At 36.6% G+C, this 26,134-nt stretch overlaps 5 protein-coding genes and 1 non-coding gene across 6 annotated transcripts; 2 read left to right on the plus strand and 4 right to left on the minus strand.

The window, feature by feature from the left end:
• Positions 1 to 1,774: 1,774 nt before the first annotated feature.
• Positions 1,775 to 2,505, minus strand: LOC136035872 (histone H1-delta-like). Its single transcript, XM_065717834.1, has one exon. It carries the CDS (start codon positions 2,471 to 2,473, stop codon positions 1,799 to 1,801), a length of 675 nt encoding a protein of 224 aa, XP_065573906.1. The 5' UTR covers positions 2,474 to 2,505; the 3' UTR covers positions 1,775 to 1,798.
• A 3,096-nt stretch (positions 2,506 to 5,601) lies between these two features.
• Positions 5,602 to 6,192, minus strand: LOC136035956 (histone H4-like). Its single transcript, XM_065717846.1, is given in 2 exon segments — positions 5,602 to 5,869; positions 5,871 to 6,192. Coding segments are annotated over 2 exon segments (312 nt in total). The 5' UTR covers positions 6,093 to 6,192; the 3' UTR covers positions 5,602 to 5,779.
• A 1,017-nt stretch (positions 6,193 to 7,209) lies between these two features.
• On the minus strand, positions 7,210 to 7,632 carry LOC136035908 (histone H2B). Its single transcript, XM_065717841.1, has one exon. The coding sequence runs from the start codon at positions 7,624 to 7,626 to the stop codon at positions 7,255 to 7,257; it is 372 nt and encodes a 123-aa protein (XP_065573913.1). The 5' UTR covers positions 7,627 to 7,632; the 3' UTR covers positions 7,210 to 7,254.
• Positions 7,633 to 7,842: 210 nt separating this feature from the next.
• LOC136024576 (histone H2A) lies at positions 7,843 to 8,223 on the plus strand. The gene has a single exon (XM_065700035.1). It carries the CDS (start codon positions 7,843 to 7,845, stop codon positions 8,221 to 8,223), a length of 381 nt encoding a protein of 126 aa, XP_065556107.1.
• Positions 8,224 to 8,892: 669 nt separating this feature from the next.
• LOC136024579 (5S ribosomal RNA) lies at positions 8,893 to 9,011 on the plus strand. Its single transcript, XR_010616847.1, has one exon. It is a non-coding gene; the product is annotated as a 5S ribosomal RNA (ribosomal RNA).
• A 1,096-nt stretch (positions 9,012 to 10,107) lies between these two features.
• Positions 10,108 to 10,825, minus strand: LOC136034134 (histone H1-delta-like). The gene has a single exon (XM_065715299.1). It carries the CDS (start codon positions 10,804 to 10,806, stop codon positions 10,132 to 10,134), a length of 675 nt encoding a protein of 224 aa, XP_065571371.1. The 5' UTR covers positions 10,807 to 10,825; the 3' UTR covers positions 10,108 to 10,131.
• Between the last annotated feature and the right edge of the window lie 15,309 nt (positions 10,826 to 26,134).

Below are 26,134 nucleotides of genomic sequence, written 5' to 3' on the forward strand. Positions count from 1 at the left end.
AGAAAGATAAGTCTACAAACCAAGATTAGAATATTGAAAGCTACAGTGATGACAGTGGTCAAATATGGCTCTGAAGCATGGGCACTCCGAAAAGCAGATGAAAATTTACTAGATGTTTTCCAGAGAAATTGCCTACGGATTGTTCTGGGTACCCGGCTGACTGACCGTATTTCAAACAGTAGGTTGTACGAAAAGTGTGGTTCAATCCCGCTTTCTGGGGCTATAATGAAAGAAAGGTTGAGATGGCTAGGCCCCGTTCTACGGATGAAGGATGACAGATTACCGAAGATTGTCCTTTTTGGCCAACCTCTCTGGGGCTACACGGAAAGCAGGTCGTCCTTGTCTGGGTTGGGAGTGATTTCATAAATAAAGATTTAAAGGAAATGGGAATTTCCTGGGAGGGTATAAAGAGGGAGGCTTTAAATAGATTAGGTTGGAGAAGGAGCGTGCGTAGCTGTGTTGGCCTCAGGCGGCTTGGTGCTGCAGTGAGTTATTAGTAGTAGTAGTAAATTAAAGTCCATCGGATGCCTTTTGTTATGGTTTGAAACTCATGATTTTGGGCTTCATTCTCAGAGTCAGTTTACAAGGAAATTCATTTGCTATCTAAACTGTTGCCAGCTTTTCATACTTGTTTATTAACTGCAAATAACTAATGCAATAATATACTTGTGTCCAAACTATAAGGTCCAGCGGCAATTTAGTAAGAGTAGGAACACATTTTCCTCCGTTCCTACTATCTTCATTCCAACATGATAGAATAGGCTTGTGCAGTTGAATAGCAACAACTATTTCCTTGAATAATCCCATGATGAGAATAAACAACTTTATTCAAATATGCAAGGAAAAGCTAAATACAATAAAATAGCAATGGTAATTTGTTTGCAGAATACGAATCAGATATTGCACCTGAGACGAAAAGAAAAAAAAAAGTATTTACCGACATTTTAAATGTACAATATAAAAAAGGCTCATAGAACCTGGGCTAGAAAGTGTTTAAAGATTTGTTGGCCTTTCCAGCAACTAAATCAAGTTGAAAGCCACCAAGAAACAGACAGTTTTAAATGGTTAATTCTCCTCTGCCGGAATGGGTTCCAAACCGTCTTCATATATTTTTGGGCTCAACTCCATTGTACAGTTCAACTACTTTTGTCTTTCAGTAGCATCTAGACCAAAAATTTGCTCGTTCCTTCAATAGCGCCGCGTAAACAGCTGACTTAAATCAAAGACTTTACTTTAAAGTTAGTCTTTGATTTGTCCATGTCCAAATCCTCTTCATATGTTTTCGGGCCCAACTCCTTTCTACAGTTCAAGTTGCCTTGGTCTTTCAATAGCAAAAGTCTACTTGTTCCTTCAATAGCGCCGCCTAAGCAACTGTCTTAAAGACTAACTTTAAAGTTAGTCTTTGATTGGTCTATGTCCAAAGTCCCTTCAAATGTTTTCGGCCTCAGCTCCATTATACAGTTCAACTGTCTTTCTCTTTCAGTAGCATCAATGACACCAATGTACTTGCTCCTTCAAGAGCGCCGCACAAACGACTGACTTTAATCAAAGACTTCAGCCGTAAAATCTGGTCTAAGATGGTGTTTTTTAGACAGCAATAGCACTAGAATGCAAAAGTAACTATTATACAACGTGTTTTGGGCTCAAACAACAGCTAAATTATACTTGAAAGGGAAAAGTAGACAAGTCAAAATGTCAAATTAATAGCATTATAACTTTCTGAACAGAGTTTCGAGCATTTGCTTTGATAGCCCTGAAAAGGGCTGTTTGATACTGTAGGATAGACCTATTGCACACATTACTTTTTAGCTGGTTTCTTAGCCACTGACTTTTTAGATGCCACTTTCTTGGCGGGAGCTTTCTTGACTGATGGCCCCTTCTTAGGTGTCGACTTCTTTGCTGCTACTGCTTTTTTGGCAACAGTGGGTTTCTTGAAAGTCTTTACAGGTTTCTTGCTACCAGCCATTGGCTTGATAGCCTTTTTGGATGAAGTTGACTTTTTAATTGCAGTAGGTTTGGCTGTTTTCTTGACTGAGGTCTTCTTAGCTGTGGGCTTGGTAGGCTTTCCAGCCTTGGGGTTTTCGGCCTTGATAGGCTTTGCAAGCTTGAAAGAACCAGTTACGCCAGTACCTTTGGGATTTATAACAATTCCATTTGCAAGGCAGCGCTTCAAAGCTTGCTTAAGATGCATATTCACAACTTTGGCATCATTGCCAACCTGAAAATTGGCCATTATGTATTTGAGAATGGCCTGACGGCTAGATCCCCCGCGTTCTTTCAGGTCAGCAATGGATTTGGTGATCATTTCGGTGTATTTTGGGTGGTTTGCTGGTGCCTTGGCTTTTTTATCCCCTTTAGGTTTTGCAACCTTAGCTGGTTTTGGAGCCTTTGCTTTCTTTTCCTTCTTGGCTGGTGAAGCCATGCTCTGGGATTCTACAGATGTTGGTGCCACTTGAGCTTCAACTTCAGACATTTCCAATTCTTTTCTAACTTCTCTGTATCACTAGTGCGACTAAATATCCAATACATGTTTATTTTCAAAGTTTTACAATTGTACTTTGGAAACCGCCGTACCCGGGTTAACATTATTCTTTGTGCGCGAGCTAAGGAATTTCGGCCGTGCTTGTGTTTGTTTGTAATGGCTTTATTCAAATTTTCGACTAGGAGGTAAGCTTTTGGGGTATGAAACCTATACTAAAGGATAGACAGGTCATTTTTCTACAAGTAGACATTTTTTTTAGCGCTTCATTTGTGCTAATTTGCCAGCAAATGGGCAGAGAACAGTGGAAATCCGTCAAAACTAGTGTTCAATCTCAATAAACACCTTTTTGCTAGGAATTTATATCCTCGATGTCCACTTTTTACTTTTTATTAGTGAAATCCAGTACAAGAGCTTTCAGATAATGTAACATAGATGCATGTGTGTTTGCAAAATCGTATTCAAATTAATTCCGAAACTCCAGCTAAAAACACAGAAGATAAAGCAATAAGAAACGACACCTAAATTTGAGGCTTAAAGTGTCAAACTCGTATTTTAATGAAAATAAATTTCATTTTATTCTAAATTTATATTTAAAAAGACAAGAATAACATTGAAAGGTTTCCGAGATGCGGAGGGTTGGGAGCGAAAGTGACCCGTTTTTATTTGTTTTAATCACAGCCTATAGAAAAGTTCAATATACATAACACTTAAAACAAAATTATTTGCAACCTGAGAAATGTCCCTTTCTACAGTATATTTTCAATTTTGCTTAATATCCAACAATAGAAAGCACAAATTAGCCTAATTGTGAAAAAAATTGACACAATTACAATCATTAGATTTATATGAATAAGTAAGGAAAGAATGTATGCCTTTTAGATTTTGATATCTAAATCTCTAGTGATGTTTGACACATTTACAATCATTAGATTTATATGAATAAGTAAGTAAAGAATTTCTGCCTTGTAGATTTTGATATCTAAATCTCCTTTGATAGTAGTACAGGGAGGATATGAGGTGGACAAGGAGGCTTCAAAAAACAAGCATCTCAGAATTTCTTTTTTTTTATGCTTTTTAAACAGAATCCCTTTAGAACAACAGTTTTCAACAAAAGAAGAGTCAAAGGAACTTGGATGCATTTTTTTTATCTCTTTTTTCGAAACAAAGGCTTTTATTACTTATAGTCATGTATTTCAAAAAGCCAAAGGTACTGAAATTTTGAGGCTTTTGTGTCAAATTTGTATCCTAATAAAAACAAATTTTACTTTATTTTAGCATTATGTTTAAAAAAAAATGAAAATGGCATTGTAATTTTTTTGAGATGTGGGGGGGGGGGAGGCAAAGTTGAAACAAACCGCTTTTATTTATTTCGATCCTAGGCTATCTGAAAGTTTATTATACGTTCCAGTCAAAAAGGAATTATTTTAAACCGGAGAAATGTCCCCCTTTCTGCAGTATGTTTTCGAGTTTTGCTTAAAAACAAACATAAAAATCATAAATTAAATTAAAAAACAAAAACCAAAAAAAACTCAAAAGTTAACTGACAAATGGCAAAAATTTTTTGCAAAAGTTAAAAACGCAAAACAAACTGTTGTTATATGATCACAAATAAAATATTATCACAAATAACTGCTATGTAATCCACAAATAAAATCATTTTTATAGGCTTATGGCGTCTTTTATTTCAAAAGACCAAAAGCAGTGTTGGAACAAACTAATATGTTCAATGCTTAGCATTGAAATGCAATATATTTCAACGGTGACTACCAGCTAAAAGTCCGTTTGCTGTTGTTTTTCGACCTCTAAATTAAAGAGCAGGGTTGTGTTCTATCCCCCTTTATATGTATCATTTTGATGGACTTCGTCTTAAGGAGCACAGGAAAGGCAATTGGAGACCATGGAATCAAATGGGGAGGAAGAACGCTCCTGGACTTAGATTATGCTGATGATTTAAGTATATTAGATGAAAGTGTGAGCAAAATGAATGAATTTTTAGAGGTTTTACGAGTTCAGGGTGCTAAAATAGGCTTGAAAATTAATGTTAAGAAGACTAAATCACTAAGGCTATAGGAATAAGTGAAGATGAACAGTTGACATTAGGTAACGAAAAGGTTGGGAGCTTCAGTTACCTAGGTAGTATTATTAGTAAAGATGGTGGGAGCAGTGAAGATGTTAAAAGTAGAATAGCTAGGGCCCAGGGTGTTTTTTTCACAGTTAAAAAAAGTTTGAAAGAATAGAAAGATAAGTCTACAAACCAAGATTAGAATATTGAAAGCTACAGTGATGACAGTGGTCAAATATGGCTCTGAAGCATGGGCACTCCGAAAAGCAGATGAAAATTTACTAGATGCTTTCCAGAGAAATTGCCTACGGATTGTTCTGGGTACCCGGCTGACTGACCGTATTTCAAACAGTAGGTTGTACGAAAAGTGTGGTTCAATCCCGCTTTCTGGGGCTATAATGAAAGAAAGGTTGAGATGGCTAGGCCCCCGTTCTACGGATGAAGGATGACAGATTACCGAAGATTGTCCTTTTTGGCCAACCTCTCTGGGGCTACACGGAAAGCAGGTCGTCCTTGTCTGGGTTGGGAGTGATTTCATAAATAAAGATTTAAAGGAAATGGGAATTTCCTGGGGAGGGTATAAAGAGGGAGGCTTTAAATAGATTAGGTTGGAGAAGGAGCGTGCGTAGCTGTGTTGGCCTCAGGCGGCTTGGTGCTGCAGTGAGTTATTAGTAGTAGTAGTAAATTAAAGTCCATCGGATGCCTTTTGTTATGGTTTGAAACTCATGATTTTGGGCTTCATTCTCAGAGTCAGTTTACAAGGAAATTCATTTGCTATCTAAACTGTTGCCAGCTTTTCATACTTGTTTATTAACTGCAAATAACTAATGCAATAATATACTTGTGTCCAAACTATAAGGTCCAGCGGCAATTTAGTAAGAGTAGGAACACATTTTCCTCCGTTCCTACTATCTTCATTCCAACATGATAGAATAGGCTTGTGCAGTTGAATAGCAACAACTATTTCCTTGAATAATCCCATGATGAGAATAAACAACTTTATTCAAATATGCAAGGAAAAGCTAAATACAATAAAATAGCAATGGTAATTGTTTGCAGAATACGAATCAGATATTGCACCTGAGACGAAAAGAAAAAAAAAAGTATTTACCGACATTTTAAATGCACAATATAAAAAAGGCTCATAGAACCGGGGCTAGAAAGTGTTTAAAGATTTGTTGGCCTTTAAAAAGGCCGTTGGGTAGGGGAACAGTTCAAGAGGCATTTGGAAATCATTAACCACCAAAGCCATACAATGTACGACCTTGACGCTTCAGAGCGTAGACTACATCCATAGCAGTTACAGTCTTTCTCTTGGCATGTTCTGGTGTAGGTGACAGCATCGCGAATAACATTTTCTAGAAAAACTTTAAGAACACCTCTGGTTTCCTCGTAAATTAGGCCAGATATACGTTTTACACCACCACGGCGGGCCAGTCTTCTAATTGCTGGCTTTGTGATACCCTGGATATTGTCACGAAGAACTTTGCGATGACGTTTTGCGCCTCCTTTTCCAAGCCCCTTTCCTCCTTTTCCTCTTCCTGTCATATTTAATACGATACCGTAGCAATCAGCTGTAAAGTTTTTGACAAACTAACAAGTTTTCTTGAAAGCCCGTTTAATTTATATTACCAAAGGCTTTCCCCACAAATTGTTACTCTATCGCGCGGCTGGCGCTCCATATAAATATAGACACTAGATATCTGTTCCTTTGTTCATTCTTTTCAAGAGAGGCAATCTATCAACATGGCTAGGACAAAACAAACTGCGAGAAAATCAACTGGTGGAAAGGCACCTAGGAAGCAGCTTGCGACCAAGGCTGCACGTAAGTCGGCTCCTGCTACTGGTGGGGTAAAAAAACCACACAGATACAGGCCCGGAACCGTAGCCCTGAGAGAGATTCGTCGTTATCAAAAGAGTACCGAACTCTTAATAAGGAAATTGCCCTTCCAGAGACTTGTGCGATAGATTGCCCAGGATTTCAAAACTGACTTGAGGTTCCAGAGTTCGGCTGTGATGGCCCTACAAGAAGCCAGCGAGGCGTATCTAGTTGGACTTTTTGAGGATACCAACTTGTGTGCCATTCACGCCAAGAGGGTGACCATCATGCCAAAAGATATTCAACTTGCCCGTCGTATCCGTGGCGAGAGAGCTTAAGTACCCTAATTTCTATGCAATTGCATCTTAACCAACGGCCCTTTTAAGGGCCACTAGATGGTTTAAACAAACACGCAAAATAGCGTTAAACAGCCTAGTGTTCCGTGACAAAAAAGGTATGAGTCAAGGGCCTGTTGATCCGAAACATCTAATGAAAAGGAAACACGTCAAAATGCCAATTTAGGCCAGCCTAATAAATCCAAAAATACCCAAAAAATGAATAGCTCCCAATGGGACCCAACAAGCCTATGAAAATGCTTTTGATGGAATGTCATGAAAAAGACGGAGGCCCCGTTTTCTAATTCTCTTTGACTATTACGTCGATAATATATTACTTTGTATACAACAAGCAAATTGAGCGTTGCCTTTGAAACAGGGGACTTTCGTTTGTTTTTTTTTTTTCGTATTAGGGTTTAGTATGGGTTCTTGTTTACCTGAAATTTCGCAAATCAAAGCCAGGAACAGTAAAAGCAATTTGAGAGCAGAGCATTTAGAATAAGGTGGTAGCCCTTAAAAGGGCTGTTTGGGCGCTAATAGACAGGGAAAACACCTCTTATTTGGAGCTTGTGTATTTTGTTACAGCTTTAGTGCCTTCACTAACAGCATGCTTGGCAAGTTCTCCGGGTAGGAGCAGCCTCACAGCAGTTTGAACCTCTCTGCTAGTGATGGTGGACCTCTTGTTGTAGTGAGCTAGACGAGAGGCTTCCGCAGCAATCCTTTCAAAGATATCGTTGACAAAGCTATTCATGATGCTCATTGCCTTGCTAGAAACACCAGTGTCGGGATGCACTTGCTTGAGAACTTTGTAAATGTAAATGGCGTAGCTTTCCTTCCTCTTTCGTTTCCTTTTCTTATCAGTTTTACTAATGTTTTTCTGCGCCTTACCAGCTTTCTTTGCTGCTTTTCCTGAAGTTTTTGGAGCCATCGTTAATAGATTCCTTAACAGAATCCAATAATCAAATGAATAGCGTTTCCAAAACTCGACCCGTTTATATACCAACTACAGTTCGCGCGCAATTCTTTTCTCAGAGGAACTCAGTTCGCTGGCTGGAGTATAAATTGTTTGCGCATTCAAAAACAGACATCATTTCCAATTTGTTCGTGATTAAAGAATCTAAAGGAATTTCGTAACCTAGAAACCATGTCAGGAAGAGGAAAGGGTGGAAAAGTGAAGGGAAAGGCAAAGTCCCGTTCAAACAGGGCAGGTCTCCAATTCCCAGTGGGAAGGATCCACCGTCTTCTGAGAAAGGGCAACTATGCGGAGCGAGTTGGTGCAGGCGCACCCGTTTACCTTGCAGCGGTGATGGAGTATTTGGCTGCCGAGGTCCTTGAGCTTGCTGGTAATGCTGCACGAGATAACAAAAAAACTCGTATCATTCCTCGTCACCTTCAGCTTGCCATTAGAAACGATGAAGAACTCAACAAGCTTCTGTCGGGGGTCACCATTGCCCAAGGAGGCGTTTTGCCCAATATTCAAGCAGTCCTTCTACCAAAGAAGACTGAAAAACCGGCAAAGGCTTAAATGAATCTAATTTTTAGCTCCAGGCCCAACCCCCAAATTAACCAACAGCCCTTTTAAGGGCTACAAATTAATTGAATTGCTCTATAGCATGTGACCATCTGGAAAGGACAAAGCTATGAAATTTAGGATACTGAATGTCAAAAGGAAAACTTTCACATTTGCCTACCTAGTAACAACGCGTAAGAATTGACTGGAGGCGGGGGAAACATTTTCCTTGAAAATCGTTAAATTATACCCCAACAAAACAGGAATAAATATTTCAAGCTTGCCCTTTTGTTACAAGCAATAAAGTCTGCTTTTACATTGATCTCGTTACAAAGCATAGGACTTGAGAGGAAGCTCATTTTCAGCTAAGAAACCAATAGATTATACGCAAAAATTGAGGAACTGTTTTTAAAAATAAACCAAGAGCCTCTAATTCAACTAATCTAAACTAGCCTAGGAAGCCATAGGGTAGTCATCAAAGGTAGAAACATTTGTGGGTGACTTGTCGTTTTTATTTCAGAAGGAAAAAAGTTTAAAAAAAACAAACAAAAAACAATGGATAAACATATTTTGATTCTTTCTAAATATTTGTCTACTAAAAACCTTGCTTTATGACTCTAAAATTAGGCATTTTGTTTCTTTTCAGTTTGTGGATCAACATTCATTTTGTTACAAAATCTTCCAGCCAACGGCCATACCACGTTGAAAGTACCCAGTCTCGTCAGATCCTGGAAGTCACACAACGTCGGGCCCGGTCAGTACTTGGATGGGTGACCGCCTGGGAACACCGGGTGCTGTTGGCATCTTTTTTTTCTTTTTGTGTTTTTATTATGATTTCTTTTTATTCAAAGTAAAATGATATTCTTTAACAAACTCGTTTCCTTATTCTAACAACACCAAGGTGATTATATTTTATATAAGAGAAAAAAGAGAGACTAAATTGGACATTTCCCTGATTCCATCTATCGGTAATAAATAAATGCGAGTCAACTGTTTTGGCTTGGATGATAAGCAAATAAATGAAGGCGAAAATTGAACAGCCACAACAGTTGACTCACCTTTATTTAAGCCAATAAATAAAGTCAAAAATTGTAACCAAAGTGACATTATAAGCCCCCAAGATATTTTAGTTGACCATTCCAGCAACTAAATCAAGTTGAAAGCCACCAAGAAACAGACAGTTTTAAATGGTTAATTCTCCTCTGCCGGAATGGGTTCCAAACCGTCTTCATATATTTTTGGGCTCAACTCCATTGTACAGTTCAACTACTTTTGTCTTTCAGTAGCATCTAGACCAAAAATTTGCTCGTTCCTTCAATAGCGCCGCGTAAACAGCTGACTTAAATCAAAGACTTTACTTTAAAGTTAGTCTTTGATTTGTCCATGTCCAAATCCTCTTCATATGTTTTCGGGCCCAACTCCTTTCTACAGTTCAAGTTGCCTTGGTCTTTCAATAGCAAAAGTCTACTTGTTCCTTCAATAGCGCCGCCTAAGCAACTGTCTTAAAGACTAACTTTAAAGTTAGTCTTTGATTGGTCTATGTCCAAAGTCCCTTCAAATGTTTTCGGCCTCAGCTCCATTGTACAGTTCAACTGTCTTTCTCTTTCAGTAGCATCAATGACACCAATGTACTTGCTCCTTCAAGAGCGCCGCACAAACGACTGACTTTAATCAAAGACTTCAGCCGTAAAATCTAGTCTAAGATGGTGTTTTTTAGACAGCAATAGCACTAGAATGCAAAAGTAACTATTATACAACGTGTTTTGGGCTCAAACAACAGCTAAATTATACTTGAAAGGGAAAAGTAGACAGTCAAAATGTCAAATTAATAGCATTATAACTTTCTGAACAGAGTTTCGAGCATTTGCTTTGATAGCCCTGAAAAGGGCTGTTTGATACTGTAGGATAGACCTATTGCACACATTACTTTTTAGCTGGTTTCTTAGCCACTGACTTTTTAGATGCCACTTTCTTGGCGGGAGCTTTCTTGACTGATGGCCCCTTCTTAGGTGTCGACTTCTTTGCTGCTACTGCTTTTTTGGCAACAGTGGGTTTCTTGAAAGTCTTTACAGGTTTCTTGCTACCAGCCATTGGCTTGATAGCCTTTTTGGATGAAGTTGACTTTTTAATTGCAGTAGGTTTGGCTGTTTTCTTGACTGAGGTCTTCTTAGCTGTGGGCTTGGTAGGCTTTCCAGCCTTGGGGTTTTCGGCCTTGATAGGCTTTGCAAGCTTGAAAGAACCAGTTACGCCAGTACCTTTGGGATTTATAACAATTCCATTTGCAAGGCAGCGCTTCAAAGCTTGCTTAAGATGCATATTCACAACTTTGGCACCATTGCCAACCTGAAAATTGGCCATTATGTATTTGAGAATGGCCTGACGGCTAGATCCCCCGCGTTCTTTCAGGTCAGCAATGGATTTGGTGATCATTTCGGTGTATTTTGGGTGGTTTGCTGGTGCCTTGGCTTTTTTATCCCCTTTAGGTTTTGCAACCTTAGCTGGTTTTGGAGCCTTTGCTTTCTTTTCCTTCTTGGCTGGTGAAGCCATGCTCTGGGATTCTACAGATGTTGGTGCCACTTGAGCTTCAACTTCAGACATTTCCAATTCTTTTCTAACTTCTCTGTATCACTAGTGCGACTAAATATCCAATACATGTTTATTTTCAAAGTTTTACAATTGTACTTTGGAAACCGCCGTACCCGGGTTAACATTATTCTCTGTGCGCGAGCTAAGGAATTTCGGCCGTGCTTGTGTTTGTTTGGAATGGTTTTATTCAAATTTTCGACTAGGAGGTCAGCTTTTGGGGTATGAAACCTATACTAAAGGATAGACAGGTCATTTTTATACAAGTAGACATTTTTTTTAGCGCTTCATTTGTGCTAATTTGCCAGCAAATGGGCAGAGAACAGTGGAAATCCGTCAAAACTAGTGTTCAATCTCAATAAACACCTTTTTGCTAGGAATTTATATCCTCGATGTCCACTTTTTACTTTTTATTAGTGAAATCCAGTACAAGAGCTTTCAGATAATGTAACATAGATGCATGTGTGTTTGCAAAATCGTATTCAAATTAATTCCGAAACTCCAGCTAAAAACACAGAAGATAAAGCAATAAGAAACGACACCTAAATTTGAGGCTTAAAGTGTCAAACTCGTATTTTAATGAAAATAAATTTCATTTTATTCTAAATTTATATTTAAAAAGACAAGAATAACATTGAAAGGTTTCCGAGATGCGGAGGGTTGGGAGCGAAAGTGACCCGTTTTTATTTGTTTTAATCACAGCCTATAGAAAAGTTCAATATACATAACACTTAAAACAAAATTATTTGCAACCTGAGAAATGTCCCTTTCTACAGTATATTTTCAATTTTGCTTAATATCCAACAATAGAAAGCACAAATTAGCCTAATTGTGAAAAAAATTGACACAATTACAATCATTAGATTTATATGAATAAGTAAGGAAAGAATGTATGCCTTTTAGATTTTGATATCTAAATCTCTAGTGATGTTTGACACATTTACAATCATTAGATTTATATGAATAAGTAAGTAAAGAATTTCTGCCTTGTAGATTTTGATATCTAAATCTCCTTTGATAGTAGTACAGGGAGGATATGAGGTGGACAAGGAGGCTTCAAAAAACAAGCATCTCAGAATTTCTTTTTTTTTATGCTTTTTAAACAGAATCCCTTTAGAACAACAGTTTTCAACAAAAGAAGAGTCAAAGGAACTTGGATGCATTTTTTTTATCTCTTTTTTCGAAACAAAGGCTTTTATTACTTATAGTCATGTATTTCAAAAAGCCAAAGGTACTGAAATTTTGAGGCTTTTGTGTCAAATTTGTATCCTAATAAAAACAAATTTTACTTTATTTTAGCATTATGTTTAAAAAAAAATGAAAATGGCATTGTAATTTTTTTGAGATGTGGGGGGGGGGAGGCAAAGTTGAAACAAACCGCTTTTATTTATTTCGATCCTAGGCTATCTGAAAGTTTATTATACGTTCCAGTCAAAAAGGAATTATTTTAAACCGGAGAAATGTCCCCCTTTCTGCAGTATGTTTTCGAGTTTTGCTTAAAAACAAACATAAAAATCATAAAAACATAAAAATCATAACTTTTAGCGTATATTCAGGGAACTGCTCTACCTGAGCGAACAATTTCTGCTCAGAAGCTAGCGTGTCATTTCTAGGTAATCTGTGTTTCTCCTTTTTTGCTTTTGCAAAGATTGCGATTGATGTGTTGTATTGTTAAAAAAAGAAAACAATACAAACAAAAACAGTCGGAACTTTTTAAATTAAACTTTTCCTTTATTGTCGGAATTTGAAAAAAGAAATTAAGCAAAAATATTTATAATTGTGGTATTTCCCTGTAAAATAGTACTATTATTTATGTGCCTAGTAGAATGATTTACGCTTCCTTCATGAAGCAAATCATGAACCTTCATGAAGCAAAAATATTAATAATTGTGGTATTTCCCTGTAAAATAGTACTATTATTTATGTGCTTAGTTGGAATGATTTACGCTTCCTTCATGAATCTGTTAAAAAAAAAAGAAAAAAATGATTTACTATAAATCATATATAAAATTATAGATACATATATATATAGGCTATATATATATAAAATTATAATAAAAAAAAATTTATAATAAAAAAAATCTGTTCATGAATCTTGTCCACCTTGTAAAAATTGTGGATGCGTGTTTATTTGTCGTTTATTTTTGTTTTTTGCCCAGGGGTAAGAGTATTGACTCACTGGTTCTAGAATATTACGAGAGGGCTTAATCGAAGAAAAATTAAAGTGAATAAAAAAATTGGAGGGCCCCCTCTCACGCTCATTTTTTTGCCAAAGTCACCGGATGATAATTTTGAGATAGCTATTTTCTTCCGCATAGTCTAAAATTCTAATAGCTATGTCTTTGAGGACGACTTAATCCTCCACAGCTCCCGGGGGAAGGGTTTCAAGCTATGAACTTTGATTATTGTTAACATACAGTAATGGTTATCGGGATGTATACAGAAGTTTTCACGGCTGATTTTTTCTGGTGGGCCGGGGTCCGGGAGGTGGTTACCTGGGAGAATCTTTCCACGAACTAGTTCTGCATGGGGAAGAAAGATGTCCATTGTAGGGGGGGGGGAGTCCCAACATTATTTAAGAAACGATCAGAAAAAAACTATTTTTTTTAGCTGAAAGTAAGGAGCAACATTAAAACTTAAATCGAACATTCAAACTTAAATCGAACAGAAATTATTACGTATATGAGAGGATCCACCCCCTTCTCAATATCTCGCTCTGTACACTAAATTACTTATCAAGGAGGCACACTCGTGCCTCTATAAAGAGGCGAACCACGACGATGTTAAGCGATCTTCGGTTCCAGTGGTCGCAGAGGGATGGGGAGGGATGTATTTCGTAGCCCGAGCTCCAACTAAGAAAACCTGCCAAATTTCATCCCCCTCCAACTTTTCCTTCATGGAGAAAATCTGGCCGAAAGTTTCGACCCGTCAACCCCAGCCCCCCTTTAACGTTGTCCGATCAGGCTGAAATTCACAAGTTAAGGTCCCCTAGGACCCAGGAGCTTATCCGCGAAATTTCAGCTCGATCCGATAACTCCTTCCCTGTTTTCCAGGAACCACGCATAGCCACTTAATGTTCATTTTCTTTTTTTTCCTCGACACCTACAGGTCACAGCCGACATCGGATCTGGATGTACAAGGACTCATTCGATGCAGAATTCTCCGAGTAATTTTCCTGGAAAGTTTCGTAGGAAAATCTTAGCCCCCCGAAAGTTTCGACCCCCCAACCCCACCCCCTTTTAACGTTGTCCGATCGGGCTGAAATTCTAAAGTTAAGGTCCCCTACGGCCCAGGAGCTTATCCGCGAAATTTCAGCTCGATCCGGTAACTCCTTCCCTGTTTTCCAGAAACCACGCATTAGCTACTTTATTAATGCATTTCTCCATAAGAGCCCCCCATGTTAATTTAAAATTTTTAAAAGTTATTTAGAAGTTATATTTACGCACGTACAAGTGGTTAGCTCAGTCGGTAAAGCGTAGGACTTTTAATCCTCGGGTCAAGGGTTCAAGTCCCTTACGGGCGGTTTTTTTCACAACATCAAAATAAAAGTGTATAATTTTGATAACACCTGGACAGCTTATCATTTGAGAGGTAACAGAATATTAGCTTCTTATGAGCAAAAGAAACATTTCGGTCATTCTATCTATTTTTTTTTCTATTTTATACAATGATTTAAAAGCGGGGGGGGGGGGGTTGGGGGGCGGCAGCCACCCAACTTCCTCTCCTAATTCCTGTACGAGGAGTACAGGAATTATTAAATTACATCCACCTTGGATTGTAGAAAAACGTACAGAAATAATATGAAAAAAACTTCGTTTTCTTAAAGAGTTAAAGAGGCTGCGTCCCAAAGTCGAACCTTAAAACGTACAGGAATTAGAAGAGGCAGTTGGGGGGCTGCCGCCCCCCGAGCCCCCCGCTTTTAAAGACTCTTTTGTACAGGTTTTTTGTTTTTTTGCTAACCCCCCGCTCTTGGTCGGCTTCAGAAAGGCCCTCTTTCAATTAACAAAAAATTGAAATGAAGGAATAATGGAATAACTTCGAAAAATGTTAAACACAAGAGGACAGGAGAACCATTGCGCCGAAACTAGTAATTAGTAACAATGAAGTCCCCCCACCAAAAAAAAACCTGTACAAAGGAGTCCTTAAAAGCGGGGGGTTTGGGGGGCGGCAGCCCCCCAACTGCCTCTTCTAATTCCTGTACGTTTTAAGGTTCGACTTTGGGACGCAGCCTCTTTAACTCTTTAAGAAAATGAAGTTTTTTTCATATTATAGAACTTTAAAAAGAGCTATTTATTCTAATTAAACGGCATTTGTGTTTCAGCGGTCATTCTTAAAGAATTGGAACAAAATTTGAACTCTGGCGTGGAGACCGAGGTTGGTAAAGGGGCAAACCCTGACACGTACGCAGGGGGGGGGGGTTTCGGGCTGGGCCCTCCGAAATTTTGCGATTCGTTTAATTTCCCCATGGTTTCTTGGGATTTCTGGCAAAAGAAGGACATTTATTAAGAACCTAGATACATGTGTGAAGCCTTTTTTGGGAATTTTACAGCATGGATTTATCTGGTCAAGTCACTGCCCAATTATTAACCCATTTTCTGTCTAACTTTTTACCCTTTTCGAAATAATTAGCGATTGTACTGTTATTATTTATTTTTTTTGTAAAGAGAGTTTGCTTTCCACAGCAAAATAGAATTATCCTTGATACTAGGGCGTTTATCCCCCCCCTTTTCAGGATAAAGTACAGCTTTTGATGGATCAATTTTGGAAACTATCATTTTTTATTAAAATCGACGTTTTCGCAATAGAAGAACTACCCCCCACAGCACCCATATTGCACTGTTAACCCTAAAATTTCCCTTTCAGTGGGATATAACAGATTAATAACTGGTTCTCAATCGATAGGAATATAACCCGAGCCTAAAACGTAGTTTTGAGGCTCCAGTCTTCTTCCTCCCATCCACTACAATACTACAGATTAAAGTTAATCTGTATTTTCCGATATACGTGCTTTTTGCACTTATTTAGTTACTAAATAAAAAAGGTGCTACTTTATATCTGCTGTTTCGAAGGTTTTAGCCCTCCCCCACGAAAAATTCCTGCGTACGTGCCTGAGCAAACCCCTTCATATATGTGATAATTTTTGTTCGTTTTAAGTTTTAATGTTTCTCCTTACTTTCAGTTGAAAAAACTTGTTTTTCTAATTAACTTGTTTTTATTATTTTTCGGTCTATAAAAATCCAGATTTTTGCTTACTATTCATACGATCAGTAATCTTTTCCACATTTAAAAAAAATATGCGCCCTTTTGACGAAATGGATACACATTATATGTTTCGATTTTGTTTTGTATCCCCTCAACTTTCCCTGAAAAATAAAACCGAATACCCTATTTTGTTCCTAAATTTTTCAACAAAGCTATTTTGAAAATTTGGATTTAACTGCTATACACGATTTTGGTTTAGTTCAAAAGTAAGAGCAGGAGTCAAAGTATATTTTGCAGATGTTAGCTTCAAACTTATAGTTGTTTGGGACTGTTGTAGTTTCTAAATTTCAGTTTTAAACATCTCATTTTATTGCAAATTTTGTTTAATTTATATATACAGTTTGCTGCGAGCGGATTTTAGATATAGAGCCGTTATGCTTTTAAGGTCTAAACAAATTCCTCTGTTTTAGTTAATTTTTCCTACTGTTTTTTAATTCCTAACATTTGATATAAGGGCTTTAAATCCTCAAAATGAGATTTTTTGGCTGTTATGAAGTTAGGGAGGGGGATACCTCAAAGGAAGTATTTTAATGTCAAATTATAAAACCTCTCATTAAGCTTTCTGGTAAATACAGAATTAGCTCTAAGGGACAGATGAGGGAAGGGTGAGAGCTGAAATTTATATATAATCCACAAAGCCATAAGAATGAGTTTTATTTTGAGGGTTGTTTGAATCGCGAAGAGAGGGTGAAAAAAAACGTATCGAAAATATGAAGTTGATATTGAATCCATCTTTATTTCTGAATCATTTCTGGTCTACGCTGTTATTATGAAAGTAAAGAGCAACACTAAACCCCAATTCGCATTTTAACAATTGATTTAACTTTTTGTTTTATGTTTATCCCCTAATCTGTTTTATCATTGTAACTGTTTTGACGTGCTTATGTTAGCTTGTGTGCTATTTTAGCCAATAAATCATATTCTATTCTATTCTACAAAAAATGGGTAAGATTTTTTTTGAGTAGGAGAGGGACTGCCTCTTCCTCTTCCCCTTCTCATGGTCACAGAAGTTTCGTAGGGTCTTCATCACATTAACCCTAAATTTAGAATTAGTCCTTTTTTTATCAATCGAAAGGGATTTTGAGACGAACCAGCTACCGAAGGGAATTTGACGGGGCTTTTTTCCGCAGACGGGGGGGGTGTTTTCGGCGGTGGTATTTCATTTCTTTTGGGAGGGGGGGGGGTAAACACCGGCCTCTCTTAATTTTGCAACCTAACTTTGGATTTGACGTAATTATATATGAGTATGAGTTCAGAATAAATTTAAATAAGTTGTGACCTATTTTGTTAAATTAAAGTAAATAGGAAGGGACTACCAAATAGTGACCTAGCTGTGTATATTAAACTAATTTTCGGTGAAGTTGACAAATTCGATATTTTGGGTTTCTTTTCCAGTTTCGTCATAGCCAAGAAAAAGTGAATAACTTTTTAAAAGCTAATTGAAATTGCTATTCTTGACCTTTGATTAAAGGATTTCGGCAGGCTTTTGGACTAATGTCATATCAAATAGTTCGTGGTAACGAACTGTAAGCAAGGATCAACCCGGCTCAATAGTAACCGAAACTCATAGGCTCCTTTTTGCACAAATGTGGAATTTATATTTTTTGCCAGAAGAAAGATCACGGATGCGTGTTTATTTGTTATTTTTTTTTCTAGGGGCGATTGTATCGACCCAATGGTCCTAGCATAACGAAAGAGGGCTCATTTGAACAAAAATTAAAAGTTTTACTGTCCTTTTTAAGTGACCAAAAAGATTGACGGGCAGCTAGAACCCCCGCCCATCTGATAAAAAATTTGAGACAGTCATTTTGTTCAACATAGTTGAAAGGCAAAATAACTATGCTTTTGGATATATCATGAGCCCCACATCCCCTTGGGAAATGTCTTGAAGTTACAGCTTTGCCCATTGTTGACGTATAGAAATTATTATTGGGAAGTATTCATATATTTTTCGAGTGGGGGGGGAGAATTTTCTGATGGAGGGATTTTCCAGTAAGATATTTTTACATGGGGAGGGAAGTTTCCAGGGGCAATTTTACACTGGGAGAATTCGGCAGAATTCCTATACTAAATTCTTCTTTTGTCTTGATTTTTCTTTGCCGACTAATTGGGTAGTGTTTTTATTTATGGACCATTTAGGTAGCTAAGAAATGCATTTACCTCTTTAGTTAGACATGCGTCTTGAATCCACATTTAATATTCATTTGCGTCGGCAAAGGACTTTATCCCCATCCCTTTATACAACAATTCAGGGTATATATTTGAACATTAGAAGTTGGGGGTGGTAAGGTTAAAACTTACTTCTATTGTCAGAGTTGCATTCTAAATCAAAATTTAACATTCATTTGCATTGGAAAAGAACTTTACTCCCCTCCCTCCAACATGCAAATATATACCCTGTATTGGAAAATTCCCTGAGTTAGTATATAGGGGCGGGGCTAAAATTCATTTTTGATGCAAATGAATGTTATATTAGAACTCGGGATGCAATTTTAACTGTAGAGGTAAATTTTTTTTATATTTGTTAATGCTAACATTACCCGAATATATCCGTGAGGAGGAGATATTTTTCCGTGGAGATGTAGCCTTGTTTCCTAAAATTATTTAAAGAACGATCCAAATTAATTAAACAAGTAAGTTTTTTCAACCAAAAGTAAGGGGAAACCCCTCACTCTTTACGCTAAAGTTTGAACTATCAATTCTTTAATAACGACTCCTGAAACACTGTGTAGTTTTTTTTTTGAAGTACTAAGAAACTTTAGCTTTAAGGGCAAGGAGTTAAGGAGGAGCAATCTACATCATATAGGTAATAAGTTATTTTCGTTTTAAATTTTAATATTGCTCCTTACTTTCAGTTGAAAACTTGTGTTTTTAATTTAATTTAGGCTGAAAAAGCAAAGTTATCTATAATAAATTCTACATGATGAGTTCACTTTTTGAGTTATAGTTTGAAACCACATAATCTTCGTTAATTCCTAATTTATAGAGTCCTGGCGAATGTTTAGTTCTTCACAAGACAAGGCGCCCACAAACAAAAGTCTCCCGGAAGGGAATCTGACAACAATATCAGTGGTTGGTGGAGGGCAAGGGAATATATTTAAGATACGTTTTCTTAGTAAATAGCATATTTTTATGAACAAATAGGAAAAATTGTCACATAAAAAGAGTGATTAAATTTGCATATAAAATGGAAAAAAACTCAGCAAAATATTGAAACGGCGAAGAGATCTGTCCATCTATAGTGCGAGTAGAGTTTAACTTACAGTATCTCCCTGTTACGTTCGATGATTTAAATTATTTATTTTCTAAATAAATAAATTTATTTAAAAGTCCCTAGAGGCCTGATACATTCTGAAGCTTCTTTTCGCTATGGATCAAATAGAAAGTGAAAGCATAGAAATATGCAGTTTTTCATATACCTTTTAAATGTTATACATAATATTGATTCTGAAAAAAAAACAAAAAAACAACTTTTTTCAACTGAAAGTAAGGAGCAATATTAAAACATAGTCGAATAAAAATTATTACCTATGTTTGGGGTTTCGCTTCCTTGTCAATACCTCGCTTTTTACGCTAAAATTCGAAGTTAGTTCTAATTCTTTAAGAATGGCCCCTAAATCACAAAGGCCGTTTAATTAGAATAAATGTCTCTTTTGAAAAAACTAAAACTTTAGCGTAAAGAGCCAGTTATTGACTAGGGGGCTAACCCCCTTACATACGTAATAATTTCCGTTCGTTTTAAGTTTTAATGCTGCTCTTTACTTTCAGCTGAAAAAACTTCTTTAAAATTTAATTTCTAATTTATTTTTAAAATAATTCTGGGATGTCCGGTGCCCCTTCATAGAAAATTCCATTACCCCATGGAAAGATCCTACTATGTAACAGTAGCGTTCTCTGATAAGCTAAATATGATGAGATGATATTCATTAAGATTCTTTGACTTTTATGGGGTGTTTGTCCCTTTTTTTTCAAAAATAAGGCAAATTTTCTCACGCTATTCTCTTTTTTACGATTTACGCTACAAAGTAAAATGAAGGATAGTAACAAGCCTAAAAAATACGCTACTTTTCTGGAGCTGCAATCCCTTACCCCTCTCTTTGCGACATATAATTTCTTCCTTCCTAAATTTATTCCAGATTTTGAACATTTTGTCCTCGGGACTAAGTAGAATAGATACTGAAGGATAATACGGTTTGGAGCTTCAAATACCCCCCACCCCCAACCCTCAATTAATTTACTTCCTTGGCAAAAGATTATCGAAACCCCTGCATCTCTCAGCAAAATATTGTACAAAAAAATGGCTTCCAAGGGGATACTTCTAGAATCTCAAAAGCCCTAACGTCAAAAGTACTAATGTAGGGCTTTGGCAAGATCTTCACACTTCTGAGGGTCCGTACTCATAACTTACCCTGCTTGCAAGGATACCACGTTTTGATATTTACGATGGCCATGTCAAGTATATCTCTTTCCTAATAGGAGAATTCTCCCCATCAAATTGAAATTACTTATGTCTTCAGACATTTGAAAAAATAAATAAATACAGAATAGCGAAAGAAAATCGAAATTTAAAATTTAAAATTCAGAAGTCAAATTGATTTTCATTCTTATAGTAGTCAAATATAACTAAAAATTATGAATAGGCTCAAATAAAATTTTTACCAAAAGAGGATCTTATCATATAACCTGTTATAAGGAAGGGTAAGTAAGGAGTGACTCTGGGATTATTCACCGAAAAAGAAGGAATTTGTTGACAATAAACACATAAGCGGAATTGGCTGTTTATACTGATTCTAAATATAATTAACTTATTCATATTGTTATTATGTATCAAAAGTAACTGATCTAAGAAAATTGTACTTATATTTCAAAAGAAAATAGTACCCCCACCCCCTTAAAAAGTAAGTGATCTTAGTGAAAATTGCTTCATTAGATTCGTCGTATAAGAGAACCCTTCCGTAGAGGTTTCAAGATCCAATCAGCAAAATTTGGAGAAAAAAAAATCCAGAAGGAAGATTGCAGATCCCGCGAAAAAAACCACAGAAAATATCCCAGAGCAGAAAATGCATCACCCAAAAAATAACCTCCCCCACCCTCCCCGCGGAAAATAGGGTTTTCAAAAAATTTAGGAATTTAACTTGAGTTTTGTTTTAGTTTCGTTGAGAATAGCTAAGGAAAGGGAGAGGAATATACACACCATAAGTATCTTGAAAACTTAGAAAAAACTCCTTGAATCCATTTTTGTTTATAAGACTTCCTGAGCTTCTGCAATTTTTGGTAGTATTAGATGGCAAATTAATGAAAAAGAAGAAGGAAAAAATCGGCAAAAAGTCCTCAAAATTAAGCTAAAAACATGTGGCACTAAGAAAGTTAATAAATTTTAGCTTTCCTTTGAAAGGATAGTTGGCTTTGGGAACCAACAAATTTTTGTTGTTTAAGTTTTTATGGACAAAAGTGTTTTTATATCCTAGGAGTTTATTTTTCTTATCTTCTAAGCGTAAAACTACCGCAAATCACCCTTAATCAAACAGTTCGTGGTAACGAACTGTAGTAAGGAGCGACCCGGCTCAATAGAAACCAAAACTCTAAAAAATGGAATTTTGATACCAATAGCTACATCAAAAGAATTGCATTTTAATGCTGATTTTAAATATATAAGTTTCATCAAGTTTAGTCTTAAGCATCAAAAGTTACGAGCCTGAGAAAATTTGCGTTATTTTAGAAAATAGAATCTTAGAATCTTATATTCATAGAATCTTAACGAAAATTACACCATCGGATTCAGCGTATCAGAGAACCCTGCTGTAGAAGTTTCAAGCTCCTATCTACAAAAATGAGGAATTTTGTATTTTTTGCCAGAAGGCAGATCAAGGATGCGTGTTTATTTGTTTTTTTTTTTGTTTTTGTTTTTTCCCAGGGGTGATCGTATCGACCCAGTTGTCCTAGAATGTTGCGAGAGGACTCATTATAACGGAAATGAAAAGTTCTAGTGCCCTTTATAAGTGACCAAAAAAATTGGAGGGCACCTAGGCCCCCTCCCACGCTAATTATTTTCCCAAAGTCAACGGATCAAAATTCTTAGATAGCCATTTTATTCAGCGTAGTCGAAAAACCTTATAACTATGTCTCTGGAGACGACTTACCCCACCCCAGTCCCCGTAGGAGGGGCTATAAGTTACAAACTTTGACCAATGCTTACATATAGTAATGGTTATTGCGAAGTGTACAGGCATTTTCAGGAGGATTTTTTGATTGGGGGGCGGGGTTGAGAAGAGGAGGATATACTGGGGGAACATTCCATCGAGGAATTTGTCATGGGGGAAGAAAACTTCCATGAAGGGAGGGCAGGATTTACTAGCATTGTTTAAAAAAAACAAAGGAAAAATAAATATGAAAAAGTTTTTTTTCAGTTGGAAGTAAGGAGCAGCATTAAAACTTAAAACGAACAAAAATTATTACCCAAATGAGGGGCTCACCTCCTCCTAATACCTCGCTCTTTACGCTAAAGTATTTTTAGTAATGTCAACTATTTATTCTGTTTACAGTTTTTTACTGTTTTAAAAAGAAGAGTTGAGAGAAAGAGTCAAACTTTAGCGTAAAGAGCGGGGCGTTGATGAGGAAGCAGCCCCTTTCATATACGAAGCAATTTCTGTTCGTTTTAAGTTTTAATGTGGCTCCTTACATTCAGTTGAAAATAAATAAATGAAGCCGAAAACGAGCAGAAATTAAATAGATAGCCTATTCAAACTTAAAACGAGAAAAAAGTCTTAATATCTCTTTAAAGTAAAAAAGTGAGAAAAAAAATTTAAAATTAATTTTGCTTGCAGTAAAGTACAAATTGTGTTCTGGTCTTTAGAAGGCGGGGGAAAGGGATTGTAAGTTCTACTCATGTCAATTTTCCCTTGTTTTGAGTGTGTGTCGGTTATTTATTGTAATTTCTGTTCGTTTTTGGATTAACTTATTTATTGATTAAATAAAAAAAAAATAAGTTTTTCTAACTGCAAGTAAGGAGCGACGTTAAAACTTAAAACGAACAGAAATTGTCCCGTATACGGAAGGGGCAGTCCCCTCCTCAACGCCTCGCTTTTTACGCCAAAGTTTTTTCATTCTTTCAAAAAGTAGAGCTGTGACAAAGAGTCACACTTTAGCGTAAAGAGCGAGGCGTCGAGAAGGGGATAACCCCTTTTATATACGGAATAATTTCTGTTCGTTTTTTAAGTTTTAATCTCGCTCCCTACTTGCAGTTAAAAAAAAACTTATTTTTTTTAAATTTAATACAATATAGACCGACTTACTACGTGGATCTTTGCTAGCTTTAGCGATTCTTACTGGCCAGAGAGGATAATCATTGTCTTAGTAGACTCTCAAAATTTCTATACTAATGCAAGCGCACCCTACCTTTGTCATAGCCTTAGAGAATTGGGGTGAAAGCATAGTCATTTGATTCAGGGGTCATTTTTAAAGAATTAGGACAAAACTTAAGATTTAGTGTAAAGAGCGAGGTATTAACGAGGATACAAACCCCCTTGTATACATGATAAAAATATAAGATTATGAAAGTTTGTTACGTAAGTTGCTAATTTATAAGTTACGTATATTTTTTACTAATAAAAACGTTCGTTAAAAATTAAAAGTTCTAGTTGCCTTTTGAAGCAACCGAAAAATTGGAGGGCAACTAGGCCTCCTTCTCCACCCCTTATTTCTCAAAATCGTCTGATCAAAACTAAGAGAAAGCCATTTATCCAAAAGAAGAATTAATATACAAATTTCATTTTAATAATTTATGTGGGGAGAGCCAAAACCAAACATGCATAATTCAAAAACGTTCAGAAATTAAATAAAAAAACAATTTTTTTAGCTGAAAGTAAGGAGCGACATTAAAACTTAAAACGAACAGAAATTACTCCGTATATAAAATGGGTTGTCTCCTCCGCAATCCCTCGCTCTTTACGCTAAAGTTTGACTCTTTGCCTCAATTCTACTTTTTAAAACAATTAAAAACTTTAGCGTAAAGAGCGAGGGACTGCGGAGGGGACAACCCATTTTATATACGGAGTAATTTCTGTTCGTTTTAAGTTTTAATGTCGCTCCTTACTTTCAGCTAAAAAAATTTGTTTTTTTTTATTTAATAGGTCAAAGACTGAATCATGCCATTGTCAGTTTGCTCATTTTGAGGTTTAAAACGATATTTTTAAAATATATGTACAGAAATCAAGAGAGATTAGATATAAGTTTCACATTTTTGATGCATTCTTCGTAACCCCCCCCCCCCAAACAAAAAATATACTGACTTGTCCTCAGTCACTTTCGAAATGTAAAAAAGAACTAGAACTCTCAATTTCTGACATAATGAGCACAATCCAAAGTTTCTGCAACCATGGATTGAAGGTGGGGATGAGGAAGGGACACTCCCCCTCCCATATATAATAGATTCTGCTCATTTTAGGGTTTAATGTTAGTCTTTAATTACAAATTAATAATACAGACCAGAAATATTTTCCAGAAATCAAGAGGGGTTAAATATTGCTCTCACATTTTTCATGTGTTTTGTACCTACCCACTCACACCGAAAAAAATTTCCCCTACAAACGGAAGTCTTGTGTGTGGCCCTGGGGATTATATATTAATTTATATCTCCACCTTCCCTTAAAACTAATTCTCTATTTGTCTGAAGGTTCAAGGAGAGTTGGGATGTTTTGGCATTAAAATGCACCCTCTAAGGCATCTTCCTCCTTCCCTAAGTGCAAAACAGTTAGAAAACCCCTTTGTAGAGCTTCAAAGCCCTTATATGCAAAGTAAATTGTTCACAGCGCTATAGGCCTACAGCACTGTACACAGTTTCAATAGTTGCGCAATGAAATAAATATTCAAACAATAATCTTCAGTGAAAACTGACCAAACAATATAAACGAATTTTCAAACAGTTCGTGGTAACGAACTGTAGTAAGGAGCGACCCGGCTCAATAGTAACCAAAACTCTAAAAAAACTTTTGATATCAATAGCTACATCAAAAGAATCGCATTTTAATGCTGATCTTAAATATATAAGTTTCATCAAGTTTAGTCATACCAATCAAAATTTACGAGCCTGAGAAAATTTGCCTTATTTAGGAAAATAGGGGGAAACACCCCCTAAAAGTCGCAGGATCTTAACGAAAATGACACCGTCAGATTCAGCGTATCAGAGAACCCTATTGTAGAAGTTTCAAGCTCCTATCTACAAAAATGTGGAATTCTGTATTTTTTGCCAGAAGAAAAATCACGGGTGCGTGTTTATTTATTTTTTTTTTTCCCAGGGGTCATCGTATCGACCAAGTGGTCCAAGAATGTCGCAAGAGGGCTCATTCTAACGGAAATGAAAAGTTCTAGTGCCCTTTTTAAGTGACCAAAAAATTGGAGGGCATCTAGGCCCCCTCCCACGCTCATTTTTTCCCGAAGTCAACGGATCAAAATTTTGAGATAGCCATTTTGTTCAACATAGTCGAAAACCATAATAACTATGTCTTTGGGGATGACTTACTCCCCCACAATCCCTGGGGGAGGGGCTGCAAGTTATAAACTTTGACCAGTGTTTACATATAGTAATGGTTATTGGGAAGTGTACAGACGTTTTCAGGGGGATTTTATTTTGTTTGGGGGTGGGGCTGAGGAAAGGGGGCTATGTTGGAAGATCTTTCCTTGGAGGAATCTGTCATGGGGGAAGAAAAATTCAATGAAAAGGGCGCAGGATTCTCTGGCATTTCTATAACAAAACAATGAAAAATAAACATGAAAACGTTTTTTCAAATGAAAGGAAGAAGTAGCATTGAAACTAAAACGAACAGACATTAGTACGCATATGAGGGGTTCTAAAAATACTTTAGCATAAAGTATATAAAATACCTTGCTCTTTATGCTAAAGTATTTTTAGTAATTTCAACTATTTATTATACGGCCTTTTTGATTCAGGGGTCATTCTTAAAGAATTGGGAGAAAACTTACGATTTAGTGTAAAGAACGAGGTATTAACGAGGGTACAAACCCCCTCATATACATAATAAAAATATAAGAATATAAAAGTTTGTTATGTAAGTTACTTCTTAAG

The sequence above is a fragment of the Artemia franciscana genome, chromosome 2, assembly GCF_032884065.1.
Source record: "Artemia franciscana chromosome 2, ASM3288406v1, whole genome shotgun sequence".
Taxonomy (NCBI): domain Eukaryota; kingdom Metazoa; phylum Arthropoda; class Branchiopoda; order Anostraca; family Artemiidae; genus Artemia; species Artemia franciscana.